Below are 23,014 nucleotides of genomic sequence, written 5' to 3' on the forward strand. Positions count from 1 at the left end.
TTTCTTTTATAAAATGGATTAGCTCATTATCAAATCAACTTCATGATCAGTTTTTGATTTGATGAGTTGTTAAGTGCAACTTGAATAACAAAATATGATGATCGAACGAATTCTAGCTTTCCTGACGTCATGACTATTACTCATCTTATGGCTACTGCAGTGTGGGTTGCTTCAATTAGCATAAGTTCAACATAACATATAGAAATGTGAGTGGTCTTTAATCAGCAATGGAAGTATCTTCCGCAAATTTTGCTCACCATTATAGATGTCATGTGAATCGCCACTATGTTGATTGATTAAAGTGATAATAGTAACATGAAAGAAGCAATATTATGACGTCATGATTGCAGCTATTTACCAAAAACAAACAAATAATGGTCAGCAACCAGAAAGTAGCTATGTTATTTTCCACTTTACCATATTGCCAAAATGAAATCATACTCGCTTTACAAGTTGGTTTGAACTAATTGTGTTTTTTGCATATTGGTTAAGTCACCATCTATTGCGAACTGATGAGCATAGAAATACTTTGGCTTCCCGATTAAGGGACCAACATATGTGTTAGCAACTCAGATAGTTATAAAACTAATTTCAGCTTTTTTGAGCAACGGAGTGTCCATGTGCTAGCAAACTCTAGTGCACAAGTAACTAATTTGGGTTCATCACTTGGTGATACACTTGTCCAAGTAAAACTGGTGACTATAACGAATTTTGGCTTTCATAGTTAATAGAGTGCAAATAAAGTCCAAAAATTGTTAGTTAATTAGTGCGAAACTAACTTTTTTCTTCATGCATTGGGGACACACCAGATACTAACAAATTATGGTAAGTGCTGCAAATTTTGGCTGTCGTGACCGATGATTCCACTTGTCCTCATAGATATCTGATGCATATAAATATAGATGGATTTCAATGATAATTGTGGCAATAAAGTTCAAACACTCCGCTGAACCTGACCTATTTAATATTCGCTTTTCTTTTTATAAAAATGGACTAGCTCATTATCAAATCAACTTCATGATCAGTTTTTGATTTGATGGGTTGTTAAGTGCAACTTGAACAACTAACCTATGGTGATCGAACGAATTCTGGCTTTCCTGATGTCAATGACTATTACTCTTATGGTACTGCAGTGTGGTTACTTCAATTAGCATAATGTAACTCATTACATATAGAAATTGATGGGTCTTTAAGATTTCAGCAATGAAGTATCTTCGCAAAATTTTGCTCACATTATAGATGTCATGGTGAATCGCCACTATGCTGATATGATTAAAGTGATAATTAGCAACATGAAAGAAGCAATATTATTGAAATCATGATTGCAGCTATTTGCCAGACATAAAAATAATGGTCAGCGACCTGAAAGTAGCCATGTCATTTCCACTATACCTATATTGGCAAATGAAATCATACCCGCTCTTAGTTGGTTTGAACTAATTGTTGCTTTCGCATATTGGTTAAGTCACCCATCTATTGGCGAACTCTGATGAGCATAGAAATAACTTTGGCTTCCGAATTAGTGACCAACACATGTGATAGCAAACTTAGATATCTATAAAACTTATTTCAGCTTTTTTGAGCAACAGAGTGTCACATGTGCTAGCAAACTCAAGTGACAAGTAACTAATTTTGGGTTCCATCACTTTGGTGACTACACTTGTCCAAGCAAAATCTGGTGACTATCAAACGAATTTGGCTTTCATAGTTAATAGAGTGCAATAAAGTCAAAAATTTTTAGTTAATTAGTGTGAAACTAACTTTTTCTTTCATACTTGGGGACCACCACTAATAGTAACAAATTCTGGTATGTGATGATATATTTTGGCTGTCGGGACCAGATGATTCCACTTGTCCTCATAGATATCTGATGCATATAAAATTATAGATGGATTTCAAGGATATGTGGCAATAAGTTTGAACACTCCGCTGAACCTGACCTATTTAATATCGCTTTTTTTGAATAAAATGGACCAGCTCATTATCAAATCAACTTCATCATCTGTTTTGATTTGATGAGTTGTTAAGTGGAACTTGAATAACTAACCTATGATGATTGAACGATTCTGGCTTTCCTGAATCATGACTATTACATCCTTGCGAGCTGTTATGGCCAACCAAAAATTGTTTGTATCTTTCATAGCTAATTGATTACTAGTTGTTAGTGCAATATGCATGAAGACAAATTGCTAAAACGCTCCGTAGTTGTGCCTTCCCTAGACCGCAACTCTCTGGCCCATTATAAATTGGGATTCTACTCCCTTTCTATTGCAACCCAATCGTTAAACTTCTTTGAAAACCAAGAATGGCACCCTACACACTCGTTGCAGTCACCCGATGATCTATCCAACACAAAGAGGTGAATTGCTTCTTAGAGCCACCTCTCCAAATTCAATGCACCACCATCCTCCACCTCTGCCATCTCCGATCAACCCAAGGCCTTAACGACCCATTGGCTAAAGCTGCATCATAGAGGCTATAGACAAGGCTTGTGCCGAATGGGTCTCTTCCTCGTCGTCAACCATGGCATCGAGACATCGATAATAGAGGGGATGCTTGAAGCTGCCAAGGCCTTCTTCGCCCTCCGCAGGAAGAGAATGAAATATATGTCAAAGGATGCACAACCTTCATGAACTATATTTCGCAGCTGGCCAAAGTGGCGGAAGTTCTCGCCACCAAGGCCGACCTGCCAATGAAGAGATCATCCACCTGTGGCCCTCAGAACTCTCAATTATAGGATGCGGCGCCAAAGCATTCTTGGAGGGAACCTGGCAACTAGCTACGAGGTTGGAAAGGGCCATTCATGAAAAGTTAGGCAAAGATGAAGAGTATGTTGAAGGCATGATAAGAGAAGGGTTCCAATACTTGTTATGCAACTATTACCCATCATGCCCCAGCCCCACCTGGCTCTTGGAATGGGGCACACAGATCAATGCCTCCTCGGGGTCCTTATGGATAACAATGTTGATGGTCTACAACTAAGGCATGAGGGTAAATGGGTCACTGTTCCACATGTGCTGCTGCTAGTGGTTTTCCTAGGTAAGTCCATGGAAAGGGTAAGTGAAGGGAGGTACAAGGCTGCAGAGCACCAAGTAGTGGTAAATGAGAAAACAACTCGGATTTCATTGGCGTTGGCAATGGGCCTGAGATCAAAGGTTTTGACACTATTGTTCATATTTAGAAGATCATAGGGAGGTGTTCCTTCATCTCTTATCTTGGGTCAAATATCGCAGGAGCATACTGTGTCCTGCGTGTCATCGAGTCTACCATTTTGGTGTTGGTTTATAGATTGTCCATGGTACCATGTTTCATCATCAAGTCAATTTTATAAGTCTATAATTAATGATGCTCATCTTAGCAGACTTGAGTTTGTATTGCTGCATCAATGAACTCTTTTATTTGGAGATATTTCTCTTTTATCAATTTAAAGGTCAATCTTTGTGATATCAAAAGTTGGACATGAGGAGCATCGGTAATTGTTGCCCAAGGAGACAACCCAAGAGGGGGTGAATTGGGTTTTGATTAAATATTGACAATTAAAAACTTGATGAGTGATAAACTAAAACCTATTGCAAGTGAATTAGTTAGACCACTAAATGCAATGAGTGAAGAGAGATGAAGAGACAAGGACCAATACAAACACAGAGAGGTTTATAGGGGTTCGGAGCCAACTCTTGCTCCTACGTCCACTCTCCAAGCCACACTTAGAAGTTCACTATAATCCTTAGGATTACAGCTGGTTGTTTACAAGCTCACAACCTAACTTGTTGTTTTCACAAGATTACAACGAACTTGGTCGGTTTTGACAGGCTCACCGACTAGAATCACTCGATTATTTTTTCGGATTTACAATCAAACCCAGTTGATTTTTTCCGGTTCACCAACCACAACCTTACACCGTTGGTTTTATCTTTGGCTCACCAACAACCTTACATCCCTTGATTCAATCCCCTGATTGAATCAAGTATACAAAATAAGAGTTTAAAGTTCACAAGCAAAAGCTTCTAAAAAAGCAAATATGAAACAATATAAGCAAGGTTGAGTTAGAAGCCCTCAAACAAATTTGAGATGAGGAAGTGGGGCTTCTCGATTTCTGAGTCTTCTCTTGAATGAACTAAAGGATGGAGGATAATAGGTAGAGCCTTGAATGCGAAGGAAGCCTGTTTGGTTTGAGTTGAATGCACTTCTTCCTTCTTTTGCTTGGATTCACTCTTCGGAAGCTCTTGGTGGTTGAAAATACTTTAATGCTCAAATGGAATAGCCCTCTAGTTGTCTACTACTGTTCACTCTAGCTATTTAAGTGATTCCTCTCAAAAATTAGCCGTTAGAGAGGAGATTAGAGCCGTTCTGACCCGTCTGCACATTCTGACAGTGTATCCATTGAGATCGGAGTCGGCTCGCACGATCTAGAGTCAACTCGCTGTTACTGGAGTCGACTCATGCTTTACTGGAGACGACTCGCCCATTATTCCAGATTTGAATTAAAGTGCATGCCTTGTCCTGGGGTCGACTCGGACCAAACCGGAGTCGACTCGCCAACAGCTGGAGACGACTCGTGCACTTCGGGATCGGCTTGTTCTCAAGGTTCCAGAAACCCAACTTTCCATTTTTCTTCCTCAAGTCGACTCGGGTTTACTTGGAGTCGACTCGGGTATCTTGAGAGGCAACTCGAGATCTTCGAAAGACGTCTCGCTTTCAGAAACCGAAAAATTGTTTCTCTATCTTTGAACATATCTGCCAAGGAGTCGACTCGGACCTTACTGGAGTCGACTCGGCTATCTTGGAGGTCGACTCTGGAACATATGGAGTCGACTCGTTCACAGGGTCTCCGAAACTGCTTCTCTGCCTTTCAGACTGCTTTCCTCAGGGAGTCGACTCGGACAAACTGGGAGTCGACTCGGCTGATATAGGAGACGATTCGTAGTCTTCGTGAGTCGGCTTGCTGACAGTGTCTCAAAAAATAAACATTCTGTCTTTTTGTCAGTTTTTCTTTGGAGTCGATTCGGGACCATCTGGAGTCGACTCGCCAAGCATCGGAGTCGACTCGCAACCTTCTGGAGTCAACTCGCTAACAAGGTCTCAAATTCCATCATTCTGTCTTTCTGTCTGTTCTCAGTCGGAGTCGACTCGGCTTGTCCTGGAGTCGACTCGAGCTTGTGCCAGAAACTTTAAGTATTCCGGAGTTGACTCGCAAAGTTCAGGAGTCGACTCGTGATGCAGACTTTGGTTCAAATAGAGTCCAATACTTAACCAAAATACTTTGAACCAAAGCTCGAGGCACTTAGACAGAAATTCATAAAGATTTATCTGAAACACTAGATTGAATTCATTAGAACAACACAATATATACTCAAATGCTTTGTGCTCATCAAAATCAATTAGGGAATACTCAATCACTCCACAATCTCTCCCTTTTTGATGATGATAAAACATTGAGTATTTGTAAAGTGAATTATGTTGGGATTTGTATCCTAAATGTCAATCGTCAGCATATTGATGATTGAATTTTGTAAATGAATTGACAAATTAATAAAGTGTTATTTGGCATTATTCATCATTTCATCTTCAAATGAACTCTTATATGATGAAGTCCTTAGGACTTATGTTATGATAAAGGAGGATTTATCTTTGAGTCCTTAAACTTGTTCACGACCAATATATGTTGTTACTAGGACGACAGCATTATCGAGATTAGGTCGTTGTGTGACATATACGTTGGTTGTCCTCTTAACCAAGGAGTGTGGAGACACTGGTATGCCACACAGGTGAAGTGTAGGAGTACATTTCACTGAACGTGACCAATTTCGGAATGCTCTACTGTCGAGAGATGTTCCGAGTGGATATGGGTATAAGTTTGGCCCTCTGACCTGAGACCGCAACCTGTGACTAGCAAGCAACTCACTGTACTTTGGTACCAGACTACCTGAATTTCTAATTCAGTGACGGAAGGTCACTGGGTGCAGTCAAGTACTTGCGTAGTCAGTTGTGAGTCAAGATGGAATTGACCCCTCTGAAAATAGGAGATAATATCTTGTGATTAATTTAGCAAAACCTTGGCCAGGGTAATTCCAGTGAGGAGTCACGAGATATCTAAAGTTAATCACATAATGGATGTACTAATTATAGGGTTGACAGTGAGCTCTAAGTCATCCTGGCATTAGGAGTCAAAGGGATTGAATTATACAGTAACCATAGTTCAGGGTTCCAGAATATTTGCTTCGCATATATTCAGCCTATCCGGACATTGGTACCATTGCTAGATGGTCACATCAATTAGTGTAGAAAATTGTTCCTATACTACCGGCTTAGGTTTGAACCTATGAGGTCACACGCATAGAAGATTCCTGATTGATCAAGAAAGCTGATGAATGATTAAGAATCATTCAGGGATAATTTGGTCAATTTGATTGGCAAATTATCTTATAAAATAATTAAAGTAATTATTGAAGGATTAATTAGTAATTAAATTACTAATAAACTCAATTTGATTGAGTAATTGTGCTAAGGATGAGCCAAATTGAATTAGATTCAAGTTTGGGCTCAATCAGGATTTTGACCTGATTGGATTAGGTTAGAACCAAAAAGGACTTAAGCTGATCAAATTAATTTTAAATTAATTTGTTCTTAATTGGGGATTGACCAAATTGGATTAGGTCCGACCAAATTGGATTAGGTCCAACACAAAGTAATTAATTCAATTTGATTGAGTTTGCATGAGCCAAAATTGAATTGGATTCAAGTTGAGCTCAATCAGGGTCTGACCTGATTAGATTGGGTTCAACCAAATTGCTTTGTTTTAATTCGGGTTTGACCAAATTTGATTAGGTGCAACCCAAGGGGATTAGGCTCAGATGATGTGGCAATTATTGGTGACATGGAATTGGATTTCATGAATTTTAAATAAACCAAAATTATTGCATGGCACATGGACCCATTGCTTGACACATGGCGACATTGTTTGTTATTTGGATTTAAATTCAAACATTAAGCAATGTGTTAAATGATTTTAATCACTCAAACCATCAGCCAAGGTGGCGTATGAGTTTTGAATGGATTAAATTCGAATTTCAAGAGGTGATTTCGAATTATGAAGTGTTTTACCTTGTCGCATGGATTTCAAATTCCTTCCTCTTGCACATGTGTTTAAAATTTGAATTTAAATCAGATTTGGTTGAGATCTGATTTGGGTTGTTCCTATTCCTTTGCATGTGCCAACTAAAAGAGGTTTTCTGAAAATAAATTTCGAATTTTGAATGAAAATTCGGAGGCCATTAAAAGGGGTCAAACATGGGCACCAAAAAACATCCATTGCAGCCTTCTTCCTCACCCGCCTCCTCTTCCTCTTCTTCTCCATTTTAGATAGGGTTTCAGGGTGAATATCTAGAAGATTCAAGATCAGATCTGAGTTTCTACTTTTCTTACAAACCTCATCTCCATCTGCTTCAAGACGATTGATCAAGAGTTGATTGAATCCCGACGGGCAGATTTCAGCTTTCAAGTGTTCTGCAATTGCTAGCACTGTTGTAGAAGAAGATCCTTCAGGACTTCGCGTGTACTTCTCGTAGAGGCCATTCGTGTGCGTGGCTGCGAAGTCAAAAATCAGATTCACAACTTTCATCCATCATAAAGGTATTAATCTAGCATTAATCATTTATTATGGTGTCAAGGTCTAGGTCCGATTCTCCGAGGTTTTACCCTCTTTTAGGGCTCCTCACGGAGATATCTTCAGAATCCATTCGATGGATATTCGGAGATTATTGGAATAGAGTTTTAAGTTTCAGATCTGATAGTTAATTATGCATAAAAGTTTTAGCATAATTGTTTAAACGATTCCGGCATAATCCTATGTGTTCTTAATATGCTGATTTCTAGATTTGATCTTGTAAGCATGCATGAATTAAATTGTTTGATTCATTTTTCAGCTGTATTTTTGAAATTTTAAAAGAACTACGTGTGGCTTGATTTTCCTTGTGAAGGGGTACGTAGGCAACCCGATCAGGTTCAGCCATGGTTTTCAAAAAAAAAAAAAAAATTCAGCATGCTAAAACACGAAGAACCTAGGAATCACTTTCAAATTACTCATCCAAGGAATGATTTAAGGTAAATTTTGAAATGAATTCAAATGTCTAGTCATTTAGTGTATCCAAAATTGAAAGGTATGAGTCAGTAAACTCTGAAATTAAAGTTTTTCCCTTTCATTTGAAATTATATAAGCCTTCAAATCATACAATCATTTTTTTGGCTTATATGAATGAATTTGCTTTCATAGAATTTCAGATTCTTTTTCTCAACATGTGCATTCAATTTTGTTTGAACTTTGTTTAAATTTTCTGAATTTTTCTTTAATATTTTAAACTTGAACTTAAGTTCTTAATCATAGAAGAGAAAATCTGACGATTTGTTCTTGAATATAATCCAACTAATCTCCGAATATCCCTTAAAAATTTTCTTATTTAGTGATTCCCTTTACTTGCAATTATATCATATGTTCTCCCCCTTTTTGTCATCGTAGCAAAAAGTTGAAGTATCAAAGAGTCAAAAACATACAAGAAGCATAGTTAATGAGACAAAAAGATATGCTTTTCATTCACTGTAAGCTTGAATACATAAAAGATGTTCAGAAAGTATATAGTACTCAAACACAAAAAATACAAAATACACAAGTTCTTAGAAAAGACTTTTTAATTCATTGTAAGTATTACACAATTGAGTACAATGATTGAAAGTTCAAAAGGACTTTAAATGATTTTCAAGAAAAATACAAGTTTAGGGAGGTGGACGTCTAGAAGAAGATGAGGCTCCCAAGGTTCGTCGTTGACACTCCATAATCAAACGAACTGCCTTAGAGATATTTCCCAGTTGCTGAATGATTTCTGAAGTAGTCCTATTGTGGGTTTGGGTCAGCTGGGTTACGCTGTCGATGTTTGCATCAAGCTTATCTACAACAGTGTTTGCTACTCTTTCAGCTCCTTTTTTAGCTTTAACAGCTCTGATCTTATGGAGCCTTGCATCTTCTTTGTAGCTTCTTGAATATCTGAGAATCTCATGTATTGACCCTGAATAAGACATTCAGACTAGATAACTCCTCCTTCACTTCAGCAATCATCATTGAAATAGCTACGGTGGAAGGGGTCAGATCAGTAAAGGGTGTACTTGTGGTACTCCTCAGTTCTCTCAAAATATCATCCCTCAGTGCTCTGAGCTGCTTACTATTAAGCCTAACCTCAAGAGGCTGCTGAGATGGTGGCACAGTGGATGAAGGGCCAGCAGTGGATGGAAAGATGGAAGGATCTGTGGAGGTATCCGGATCATGGTCAAAAGTAGAAGAGTGAGGAGCAGTGGGGTCAGATGGTATGGCAGAAGAAGTTTTCCTAACCCAAGTACCCTCCATCTTATGGAATCCCATTCTGTGGAGAGTCCTCTCGTCCATATGGTCAGTGTAGCGAAGTGAACGAGAGGGTTCCCCCTCAGAGATAGGGACCTCTAATTCCCTAAAGATCAGGGTGAAGAGCATACCATATGGAAGACTTAATCTTGTTTTTTCTAGGGATCACAGATATGACTGTAAATGAGTCTTGGAAAGTTGAGAGGGACGTCATGTAGGATGTTGAACATGATAGCTAGGTCTCTCTCAGAAATAAAGTCAAACCTACCCATTTTAGGAAAGAGGGTGCGAGAAATAATACTCAGTAGGAGGCGCATCTTAGCAGAGTGCTGATTTGCGAAGACCTCCTCAATGGGGGACTGGGGTACTCTCCCTAGAATGGTCGTAAGGGCCTCGGATCTATCAGAGGGGTGAGTAGGAGCTATACCCTCACGAGAGAGGTGGAGGACTCGGCAATGAGGTCCTCCGAGATACAGATAGGGACATTGGCTACCCTCCCTTAAAGACCACCACCACCCCGTGTGGCGGTGCCATAGAATTTCCGGACTAACCCAGGGTATGTGTGAAGATCAAGGGAACAAAAGAATCTAGACCTTGAGCCCTAAGATGATGCCCTAAGGTAAACCCTTCTCGGGAGAGGAAGTCAAAATCGTCTTTCCTCCCAATAGAGACAACTCTCTCGGCGCACGAGCGAGGGAACCGACCGAGATGGGGAGAAACCGGAGGAGGTGGTCTCATGGGTTCATTCCTCATCTTGGATCGTCTCTCGGCGCCGCTCGCAACGAGAGACCTCTTCCGGCGAGATACAATGGCTTTCCTAGGCATCCCAACCTACTAAAGGAAGGAGAGACGTGAAATTGGAGGAAAAATGAAGGGAGGAGGCGGAGACGACCGTGGGAGACGATTCGAGGGTTTTGGAACAGTGACGGCCGAAAAGAAAGATTTGGAAAAAGTCGGTTCGTTTAGGGTTAAAAGATGGATTTCGACCTCGAGTCGACTCCTAAAAATTTGCGAGTCGACTCGTCCACGAGTCGACTCTTGAATCATCGAGTCAACTCGAACTCTGGCACAAACCTAAATCTCAATTAGGACCGTGCCAAAAGAGAGAGAAACGGTAATCTTTAGAGCTTAAGGAATGATTTGATGATCATAGACGTGGAATACTATATAAAACATAGATTAATGATCAAGATCAATGAATGAGAGAAAAAAATCAAAAAATATATCAAATCACTCCTAACCCTCTTCTAAGAACAAAATCGATCTTCACTTAAGGGTTTTGTGAAGATGTCAGCAAGTTGATCATCAGTACAAACAATTCAAGCATCACATCACCATTTAACACATGATCTTTTATGAAGTGATGTCTTATCTCAATGTGTTTAGTTCTTGAGTGCTTAATTGATTTTTAGTTAGATTTATGGCACTTGTATTATCACAGTTTATAGAAATCTTATCTTGTTTAATGCCATAATCTTCAAGTTGTTGCTTGATCCATAAAATTTGAGCACAACAACTTCCGGCAACAACATATTCGGCCTCTGCCGTAGATAGTGCAACCGAGTTTTGTTTCTTGCTAAACCATGAGATTAAGTTCTCTCCTAAAAGTTGACATAATCCGCTGGTGCTTTTTCTATCAAGTTTGCAACCAACAAAGTCTGAATCAGTGTACCCTATTAAGTCTATGCTTGATTCTTAGAGTACCATAATCCTATATCTTTTGTTCCTATTAGATACTTAAAAATTCTTTTAACTGCAATTAGGTGTGATTCCTTAGGATTAGATTGATATCTAGCATACATGCATACACTAAACATGATATCAGATCTACTTGCTGTAAGATATAATAATGATCCGATCATACCTCTATACAGCTTTTGATCTACTACTTATTGATTTATCTTTGTCTAGTTTGCATGATGAGCTCATGGGGGTACCGATTGACTTGTTTCTATCCATATCAAATTTTTTAGCATCTCTAGATGTACTTAGCTTGATTGATGAAAATCCCTTTCTTAGATTGTTTGATTTGAAGTCCAAGAAAGTAGTTCAGCTCTCCCATCATGCTCATTTCAAATTCACTCTGCATTAATTCAGCAAACTCTTCGCAAAGACGATTGTTAGTAGCACCGAAAATAATATCATCTAAATAAATCTGTACTATTAACATATCTTTGTTTCTTTTTCAAAAACAAGGTTGTATCAACATTTTCTCTAGAAAATTCATGATCTAATAGAAATTTGCTATGTCTTTCATACCTCTGAGGCTTGTTTTAGACCATAAAGTGTTTTATTTAATTTGAAACATGGTTAGGGTATTAATGATTTTCAAAATCAGGAGGTTGTTCTACATAAACCTCCTCATTAATATACCCATTTAAGAAAGCACTTTTTATATCTATTTGAAATAATTTGAAATCTTTAAAACATGCAAATGCTAGTAACAATCTAATTGCCTCGAGTCTAGCCACAGAAACAAAGGTCTCATCAAAATCTATACCTTCTTATTGATTATAACCCTTTGCTACTAGTCTAGCTTGTTCCTAACACAACTCATTTTCATCAAGCTTATTTTTGTACACCCATTTTGTTCCAATTATTGAGTATTCAGAGGATCTTTCAACTAAGTTCTACATTGTTTCTTGTAAATTGATTAAGTTCCTCTTGCATAGCATTTATCCAATTTACATCATTTTCAGCTTCTCAATATTTTTAGGTTCTAAATATGATACAAATGCAAGATGATTATTTAATTCCTAAGAGAAGCTCTAGTTCTAACAGGTTGAGATGGATCATCTAAGATAACTCTTTAGATGACCGTAAGCATACCTCCAAGCCTTTGTAAGCCCATGATCAGCAATTACCTCTTGGCTTGTTGAAGTCTCTTCAATTTGTTTTGGTTCATCCTCTTGTAAGGTCATGTCATCCATCTTTTCTTCAAGTATCCCTGCATCATCATCAAAAGCTACTTTCTTGCTAGAGGAAGCATCATAGTCTCATCAAAAATAACATGAATAGATTCTTCAACAACAAGAGTTCTTTTATTGAAGACTCTATATGCCCTACTTGATGTAAGTATCCCAAAAAGATACCTTCATCAGATTTAGAATCAAATTTGCCTAAATTATCTTTACCATTATTATGAATGAAACACCTACAACCAAAAACATGAGGTAGTTTACTTTAGGTTTTCTATCTCTCCAAAGTTCATAAGGTGTTTTCTTTATAATTGGTCTCAACAAAACTCTATTTAGAATATAACATGATGTGTTAATAGCTTCAGCCCAAAATTAATTTGTAAGATCATTTTCACACAACATGATCCTAGCCATCTCTTCTAGGATTCTATTCTTTCTTTCTACCGCTCCATTTTTGTGTGGAGTCCTAGGTGCAGAAAAATGTGAGTTATACCCTTTTACTATAAAATTTTTAAAAAGATGATTTTCAAATTCTGTTCCATGATCACTCCTAATAGCTATAACTGAAGTATTTTTTACATTGGTTACTTTCTTATGAAATTTCTTAAATGCTGAAAATGCTTCATCTTTATGAGCCAAAAACATGACCATGTGTTCTAGAAAATCATCTATTATCACAAAACCATACTTCTTTCCACCAAGGCTTCTGATCCTAGTTGGTCCAAAGAAGTCCATGTGAAGTAGCTCAAGGGTCTAGTAGTAGAAACATAGTTTATAGACTTAAAAGAACTTCTAGATTGTTTCCAAATTGACATGCTCTACAAATTCTATTCTTCCAAATTCCAGCTTTGGCAAACCAATCACAGAATCTCTTTTAATTAATTAGATAGTGTATCATACTTACATGACCTAATTTATGATGCCATAACCAACTTTACTCATTGAGCTTAGTATCATTAGCTACTAAGCAGCGGGCTGTTTTAGCAAAATCATCAAGATCTACTACATACACATTGCCACGTCTTATCCTTTGAAAACTAAGCTATTGTCAAATGAATTGGTTATGATGCATAAAGATGACCTAAACAAAACGTCAAAATCTTTATCACATAATTGACTAACGCTAAGTAAATTATGCTTGAGACCATCTACAAATCGAACATTATCAACAATGGTTGAAGGTGTGATTTGTATTTTACCGATACCAATGATGTGACCTTGGTTATTGTCTCCAAACGTTACTACACCTCCTTTCTTAGATTCTAGAGTGAAGAATTTCTCCTTATCACCCATCATGTGTGTTGAACAGCCACTATCCAAGTACCAACAGTGTTTATGAGCTTGGCCAAGACACTCCTATACACAAAGAAATCAAGCAGTCTTAGGTACCCAATTTTCTTAGATCCTTCTAAGTTAGCTATGTTAGTTCTTTTTGGAACCCAAACCTTTTTAATCTTTCTTTTAGCTTCTGTTTTTTATAGTTGCATATATTAGCTTTATGTCCTATTCTATCACAACAAAAATAGATTACATCTTTAGCTTTACTTTCACCGGCTTTTACAAAGAAGTTTTAAAGAAATTTCTATTTGTTCTTAGGCTTATACCCTCACCCGGCTCTATTAAATACAGCTGCTTTTGACTATTAAGAATCATTTCCTAGTTTTTCAGCTATAGGTAAACTTCTCAAACAATAGGTTATATTTTCAGTTCCTTTAGTTATATTTCAAGTTTTCTTCATTCAATGATTTAACATTATTAATTGAATTATCTTTTAAAGTATGATCTACTATTTTTAAGTTTAGAAAATTTTCTTAGTTAGTCTTTCTTTATCTTTAATTAAAGTATCAGTTTTTTGAGTTTGCAATTGGTTGCGTATTTTAAGTTCTAAATTTTCTTGATAATAGAGTCCTTATCCTTAATCAATTTATCAGTTTTATGAATGTAAGATTGATTAGGTAGCTTCAATTCTTTGTTCTTAAAGGTTATTGTCCTATATTCAATCCATTAGTTCATTAAAGGCATCATACAATTCTTCAAGATAAAATCTAAATGATTTCAATACTTACCTCATCCCTCGTTGGCCATAAGACTGAAATTGATCTTCTCCTTTTGCTCCTCTTTCGATGATGATGATGACTTATCGGAGTCAGTCCAGGGTGGTGAGAAGGACTTTCTTCTTCTTGTGCTTGTTGATCTTGTTCAGCAAGGGGCAGTCGGCTCTGAAATGATCCAACTTCTTGCATTCGTAGCATCTGATTCCCTCATTTTTCTTCTCCTTACCCTTGTCCTTGTGGAAGGAGCTTGAAAGGAACCTCTTCCTATGGAAGGGTTTCTTCCTATTGATGAATCTTCTGAATTTTCGCACAAGAAGAGCCTCTTCTTCATCTTCCACATTGCCTTCTTCTTCATTACTGCTACTGCAAGAAAGATCATTGTTAGAAGAAGTAGACTTGAGGGCAATTACCTTTTTCTTATGGGAGGATTCTTCTTCACTGTGTTGTTTTATCGTGAGTTCATGCGAAAAACCTTCCTAACAAGGTCACTGTTAGAATAACTTTTACCAAGGCTTTTTAGGCTGTTGATAATATCAGTAAATTTGGTGAACATGCAAGTAATAGTTTCATTAGACTCCATCTTAAATAGTTCATACTTATGAACTAGCATGTTAATTTTAGACTCTTTGACTTGATTTGTACCCTCATGGGTCACTTCAAGTCTATCCCATATCTCTTTTGCAAAATACAAGTAGAGATTCTATTGAATTTATTTGGGTCTAAGGCACAATATAGTACATTCATTGCCTTAGCATTAAGTTGTACTTTTCTTCTATCAAATTCATCCCAATCTTTTTCAAGCTTAGGAATGGACACATTATCTATCGTGTGTCTTAGAATGTCTGGTCCATTTACTATGATGCTCCATACATCATAGTCTTAGGCTTGGATGAAGATTCTCATCCTAGCCTTCCAATAGGTATAATTTGTACCATTGAAAAATAGTGGCCTATTGGTGGATTATCCTTCACTAAGGAAAGATCCAAATGGGGTTGTCATCTCAATCTTTTACTCTTTTTAAAAAATAGAACACCAATCGATATGAGAGCACCTGCTCTGATACCACTTGTTGCCTAAGGAGACAACCCAAGAGGGGGGGTGAATTGGGTTTTGATTAAATATTGACCAATTAAAAACTTGATGAGTGATTAACTAAACCTATTGCAAGTGAATTAGTTAGACCACTAAATGCAATGAGTGAAGAGAGATGAAGAGACAAGGACCAATACAAACATAGAGAGGTTTATAGTAGTTCGGAGCCAACTCTTGCTCCTACGTCCACTCCCCAAGCCACACTTGGGAGTTCACTATAATTCCTAGGATTACAGCTGGTTGTTTTACAAGCTCACAACCTAACTTGTTGTTTTCACGAGATTACAACGAACTCGGTCGATTTTGACAGGCTCACCGACTAGAACCACTCGATTGTTTTTCCGGATTTATAATCAAATTCATTTGGTTTCTCCGGTTCACCAACCACAACCTTACACCATTGGTTTTATCTTTGGCTCACCAACAAACCTTACAACCCTTGATTCAATTTCCCTGATTGAATCAAGTATACAAAATAAGAGTTTAAAGTTCACAAGAAGAAGCTTCTAAAAAAGCAAATATGAAACAATATAAGCAAGGTTGAGTTAGACGCTCTCAAACAAATTTGAGATGAGGAAGTGGGGCTTCTCGATTTCTGAGTCTTCTCTTGAATGAACCGAAGGATGGAGGACAGTAGGTAGAGCCTTGAATGCGAAGGAAGCCTGTTTGGTTTGAGTTGAATGCACTTCTTTCTTCTTTTGCTTGGATTCACTCTTCGAAAGCTCTTGATAGTTGAAAATACTTTAATGCTCAAATGAAATAGCTCTCTTGTTGTCTACTACTGTTCACTCTAGCTATTTAAGTGATTCCTTTCGAAAACTAGCCGTTAGAGAGGAGATTAGAGCCGTTCTGACCCATCTGCACATTTTGACAATATATCCGTTAGGATCGGAGTCGGCTCGCGCGATCTGGAGTCGACTCGGCTGTTACTAGAGTCGACTCGCACTTTACTGGAGACGACTCGCCCACTGTTTTAGATTTGAATTAAAGTGCATGCCTTGTCTTGGGGTCGACTCGAACTAAACCAGAGTCGACTCGCCAACAATTAGAGACGACTTGTGCACTTAGGGGTCGGCTCGTTCTCAGGCTTTCAGAAATCCAACTTTCTATTTTTCTTCCTCGAGTCGACTCGGGTTTACATGAAGTCAACTCGACTGTCTTGAGAGACGACTCGAGATCTTCGGGAGACGTCTCGCTCTCAGAGACCGAAAAATTGATTCTCTGTCTTTTGAACATATCTGCCTTGGAGTCGACTCGGACCTTACTGGAGTCGACTCGGCTCTCTTGGGGGTCGACTCTGGAACATCTGGAGTCGACTCGTTCACAGGGTCTCCGAAACTGCTTCTCTACCTTTCAGACTACTTTCCTCTGGAAGTCGACTCGAACAAACTGGGAGTCGACTCGGCTGATATGGGAGACGACTCGTAGTCTTCGCGAGTCGGCTCGCTGACAGGGTCTCAAAAACTAACGTTATGTCTTTTTGTCAGCTTTTCTTTGGAGTCGACTCGGGACCATCTGGAGTCAACTCGCCAAGCATCGGAGTCGACTTGCAACCTTCTGGAGTCGACTCGCTAACAAGGTCTCAAATTCCATCTTTTTGTCTTTCTGTTTGTTCTCAGTCGGAGTCGACTCGGCGTGTCCTGGAGTCGACTCGAGCTTGTGCTAGAAACTTTAAGTGTTCCGGAGTCGACTCGCAAGACTCGTGATGCAGACTTTGGTTCAAATAGAGTCCAATACTTAACCAAAATACTTTGAACCAAAGCTTGAGGCACTTAGACAGAAATTCATAAAGATTTACCTGAAACACTAGATTGAATTCATTAGAATAACATAAGATATACTCAAATGCTTTGTGCTCATCAAAATCAATTAGGGAATACTCAATCACTCCACAGTAATGTTCATTGAGATTCTCTCTTACTTTGACCTTCATAGCGAAACTTTGTATCCAAAAATTTTGTTGGCTTGGTTATATCAAGTCTTCCAGAATCCTCCACACGAATCATAGCCTTTTTTTTCTTTCTTTTCTTTTGTGGGGTGTAGTGGAAGGGCTGGAGGGATGGCAATTACAGAGGCAAGAGAATTGTGACATTCTTCATGTACATTGTTCTCAGAAAATTTGCTCTTGGTTCGTATAGAGTATAAACCTTAAAATAGGGATAAGAAAAGTACTAAAGAAGAATATGAAAATATAATATTGTAATTTTTTTCTAAAAGTATAGTTTGGAGAAATATAAGAGCAGATATGTACTCTAAGCATCCATTGATAGGCAATATAGAAACTTATAAAATGAGATGCTTGCAATAATTTACTCTTGAATATTTTTTTTAGTATTTAATCCAAATTGCATGCTCTGCCTATTTAGAGAAGTTAGCCCTTTCTGAATTTACCAATGAGGGATGTTCTAATACCAACTTTGTTTGAAAGGAGTGAAGAATGATTCCTTCAACTTGCTCTACTCAAATCTCCTAAATAAAATAATAATCAATAAAAAATCTAGAAAGCAGGGTGTTAAGACTTTTATTTTCATTAATTTTTTATAATATATAGACCATAAGTACCATCACAGGTTGAAAGTAGACTTTATGCTCTTTATTATAAGCTTTTGTTACTACTAATTATGATGGGCGAATCATAGGCACTTATATATATTAAGCTTAAAACAGTAAGATGGTCTACTAATTTTAAAGAATATAAAAGTTGGATGGAAGTGTAAAACAATTTAATTGTTGATGCATAAAGGAATCCTCCCAAATGGCACCTAGAAGAGTATTTGTCACCTAATAATTACTTTACAATTTGCTTGATTCAAGATCGAGTCAACCATTGCCACATCATAGAGGATGGGATTTGGGAGCTGCAAGAGATTCTCATATGGGGCCATGGCATTGGTAGCATTAAGTAATAGCTCAATATCATTGCAGACAAAAATTACTGTCCAAGGCTTGATCTTTGCATTAAAAATCAGTTCAGCTAGTTGGGCCTAATGTTTCGTTGGCATGCTCCCCCAAATTCAAGCTAGAAGGCCTAATCAAAATACCCAAGTCTCTTCTACAATAGTATTCATGTGATTAAAACTATCCAAAAGAAAACCTCAGAAAAAACCTGCATGAAAAGACATTGATGGAACCAAAGAAACTCCAAAATGCAAAAAAATGAACCCAAAACCAAAATATGCTTTGCAAGAAAAATATTTTTTCTCATTTTTGGGAGAACAATCACTTTTTTTAGAAGAAGGTCCTCCTTTGACAATTACATGCTCGTGCTTATGAATACTATAAAACATTTTCACATGCAGATCAACTTGTATATTTGAACATCTATTACCAAATATGCAAATCAACTACTTGAATGTGTGAATGTTTCATAGTAGGGGCATCAACTAAGCTAAATCTGCAATTGATAGAAAGTGGGTCACACTAGTTTAATAAAGTCCAAATATGATGCTTCTATAGGAAAATTATTCATTATCATTATAATATTATTTATGGACCAAAAAATGATTTTTTTATAAGAAAATTAGACATAGCATTAGCACAAGGAAAAAAGAAATACAAGTTTTATAAACGAAGAATAACCCATCCTAAATCCTATCTCATTTTGTCTGGCATTGCACCAAAAATTTATGCATTATAGTTCCACTAGATTTTCTTACGTCTAATGTAGTGTGAGTTACTTCAATTAGCATTAAGTTCAATTCACTTACTATATAGATACGCAAGTTGGCCATTAAGATTTCAACAATGGGAGTACCTTCCGCCAAAATATTTACTGACCATTATAAAAATCTTAAGGAATCGCCATTGTGCTAATATGATTAAAACTGATAGTCAGCAACATAAAAGTAGTAATAATATTGAAGTCATGATTGCAGCTATTTGCGAATATAAATAACCAACAGTGGTCAACAACCTCATAGCAATGTTATTTTCCATTGTGCTTATATTGGCAAAATGAAATCATACTCGCTCTACTAGTTGGTTTTAAACGAATTCTAGCTTTCGTGTGTGGGTTAAGACACCCATCTCTTAGTGAACTCTAATGAGCATAGAACTAACTTTGGCTTTTTTGAATTGGTGACCAATACATGTGCTAGCAAAAATCAGATAGGTATAAAACTAATTTCATCTTTTATGAGCAAGAGAGCATCCCATGTGTTAGCAAACTCTAGTGCACAAGAAACTAATTTTGGGTTCCATCACTTCAGTGACTACCACTTGTCCTAGCAAAATTTGGTGACTATCAAACTAATTTTGGCTTTTGTAGTTAACAGAATGCAAACAAAGTCCAAATTTGTCAATTAATTAGTGTGAAACTAACTTTTTCTTTCATACATTAGGGACCACCACTAATACTAGCAAATTCTGGTAAGTGTTGAACAAATTTTGGTTGTAATGACTTGATGATTCCTACTTGCCCTCATAATTATCTGATGCATATAATACATAGACGGATATCAAAGATAATTATGGCAATAGAGTTCGAACACTTTGTAGAACCGAATACCTAACGAATTTTGGCTTTTCTTTTGTTCAAAAACAAACTATGTCATTATCAAATCAACTTCCATATCAGTTTTAGGTTTTATGAGTTGTTAAGTGCCATTTGTATAACTAACCTATGATGATCAAATAGATTTTGGCTTTATTGACATCGTGACTATCACCCGACCTAGCGAGTTGTTATTGCCCACAAAATTATTTTTATCTTTCATAGCTAATTGATTACTAGCCGTTAATGCAATGTCCATGAAGCCAAACAGCTAAACCGCTCCGCAGTTGTACCCTTTTCTAGACCACTACTCCCTCTAACCCATTATAAATCGGGATTCTACTCCACTACCTTTCTATTGTAGGCCCTATCGCTAAACTTGTTTGAAAACCAAGGCCATGGCACCTCCTACCGCACTTATTGCTATTCCACCGGTCATCTCTCTATCCAACCACCAAGCGACAAACTATTTCCCAGAGCCCCCCCCCCCCCCCTCCCCCCCCCCCCCCCCCCCTCTCCCAATTCAAGCACCACCATCTTCCACCTCCGCTATCCCGATCATCAACCTCCAAGGCCTTAACGACCCATTGGCTAAAGCTGGCATCATAGAGGCTATAGACAAGGCCTGTGTCGATTGGGGTCTCTTCCTTGTTGTCAACCATGGCATCGAGACATCGATAATAGAGGGGATGCTTGAAGCTGCCAAGGCCTTCTTTACCCTCCCGTAGGAAGAAAAGATGAAATATATGACAAACGATAGCACAAGCCTCGTGAACTACATTTTGCAGCCTGACCATAGCTATCAAGAAGTTCTCCGCCACCAAAGTCGCCTTGCCAATGATGAGATCATTCACCTCTGGCCCTCGGAACCCTTCAACTATAGGGATGTGGCCAAAGCATTCTTGGAGGCAACCTGGCAACTAGCTACGAGGTTGGAAAGGGCCATTTATGAAAGTTTAGGCAAAGACGAGTATGTAGAAGGCATGATAAGAGAAGGGTTTCAATACATGTTATGCAACTATTACCCGTCATGCCCCCGGCCCCACCTGGCACTTGGAATGGGGCCCCACACAGATCAATGCCTCCTCAAGGTCCTTATGGATAACAATGTTCATGGTCTACAACTAAGGCACGAGGGTAAATGGGTCATTGTTCCACATGTGGCTGCCGCCCTAGTGGTTTTCCTAGGTAATTCCATGAAAAGGGTAAGTGAAGGGAGGTACAAGGCTGCAGAGCACCAAGTAGTGGTAAATGAGAAAACAACTCAAATTTCATTGGCAGTTGGCAATGGGCCTGAGATCAGAGGTTTTGACACTATGGTTCATATTTAGAAGATCATAGGGAGGTGTTCCTTCATCTTACTTATCTTGGGTCAAATAATCGCAGGAGCATACTGTGTCCTGCATGTCATCGAGTCTACCATTTCGGTGTTGGTTTATAGATTGTCCATGCGTACCATGTTTCATCATCAAGTCAATTTTATAAGTCTATAAATTAATGGTGCTCATCTTAGCAGACTTGAGTTTGTATTGCTGCATCAATGAACTCTTTTATTTGGAGATATTTCTCTTTTATCAATTCAAAGTTCAATCTTTGTGATATCAAAAGTTGGACATGAGGAGCATCGGTAATGTTCATTGAGATTCTCTCTTACTTTGACCTTCATAGAGAAACTTTCTATCCAAAGATTTTGTTGGCTTGGTTGTATGAAGTCTTCTACAATCCTCCACATGAATCATAGTCTTTTTTTTCTTGCAACAACTTTCTCTTGAATAATTTTTTAGTATTTAATCCAAATTGCATGCTCCGTTTATTTAGAAAATTTAGCTCGTTCTGAATTTACCAATGTGGGAAGCTCTAATACCAACTTTGTTCGAAAGGGGAGAAGGAATGATTCCTTCAAATTGCTTAACTCGAATCTCCTAAATAAATAATAATCAGTAAAATTTCTAGAAAGCAGGGTGCTAAGACCTTTACTTTTGTTAATTTTTATAATCTGTTGACCATATGTATCATCACGGGTGGAAAGTAGAGTTGATGCTCTTTATTATAAGCTTTTGTTACACTACTGATTATGTTGGGTGAAGTATAGGCATTTATACATATATATTAAGATTAAAATAGTAAGATGGTATACTAAGTTTATAAAATATAAAAGTTGGATGGAAGTGTAAAACAATCCAATTGTTGATGCACAAAAGAATCCTCCCAAATGGCGCCAAGAAGGGTATTTGTCACCTAATAATCACTTTATAATTTGCTTGATTCAAGATCGAGTCAACCATTGCCACAACATAGAGGATGGGATTTGGGAGCTCCAAGAGATTCTCACCTCGGGCCTAGGCATTGGTAGCATTAAGTAATAGCTCAGTATCGATGCAGACAAAAAAATGCTAGCCCATGCTCGATCTTTGCATCAAAAATCAATGTAGCTAAAAGGCCTAATAAAAATGCCCAGGTCTGTCCTACGATAGTGTTCATGTATTTAAGACTATCGAAAAGAAAACCTCAAAAAAAAAGCCTGCATGAAAAGACACTGATGGAACCAAAGAAACCCCAAAATGCAAAAAATTGGCCCCAAAACCAAAATATGTTTTGCAAGAAAAATGATTTTTGTCATTTTTTAGGAAAAGAATCCCCTTTTTTAGAAAAAAGTTCTCCTTCGACCATTGTATGCTTGTGCTTTTGAATACTAAAAGACAATTTCACATGTGGATCAACTTGCATATTTGAACATCTGTTACAAAATATGCAAATCAACTACTTAAATGTGTGAATGTTTCATAGGAGGGGTATCAACTAAGATAAATGTGCAATTGACTGAAAGTGGGGCACACTAGTTAAATAAAGTCTTCTGCAAGAAAATTATTCATTGTCATTATAATAATATTTTTGAAACCGAAAAAATATTTTTTTGTATAAAATTTAAACATAGCATTTGGATAAGAAAAAAAGAAATCCAAGTTTCACAAACCAGGAATAACCCATCCTAAATCCTATCTCATGTTCTCCAGCATTGCACTGAAAATTTATGTGTTGCGGTTCTACTAGACTTTCTTATGGCTACTACAGT

General features: G+C 37.6%; 1 protein-coding gene across 1 annotated transcript in view; it reads left to right on the forward strand.

Annotated features, from left to right (window-relative positions):
* LOC103698347 (anthocyanin synthase-like) overlaps window positions 1–21,272 on the forward strand; it is a 31,884-nt gene extending 10,612 nt beyond the window's left edge. Inside the window, exon 2 of the mRNA XM_039117095.1 lies at window positions 20,730–21,272. Coding sequence (XP_038973023.1) covers window positions 20,730–21,272 — 543 coding nt within the window. The remainder of the gene's footprint in view (window positions 1–20,729) is intronic.
* The last annotated feature ends 1,742 nt before the right edge of the window (window positions 21,273–23,014 follow it).

The sequence above is a fragment of the Phoenix dactylifera genome, unplaced genomic scaffold (assembly GCF_009389715.1).
Source record: "Phoenix dactylifera cultivar Barhee BC4 unplaced genomic scaffold, palm_55x_up_171113_PBpolish2nd_filt_p 000184F, whole genome shotgun sequence".
Lineage (NCBI taxonomy): Eukaryota > Viridiplantae > Streptophyta > Magnoliopsida > Arecales > Arecaceae > Phoenix > Phoenix dactylifera.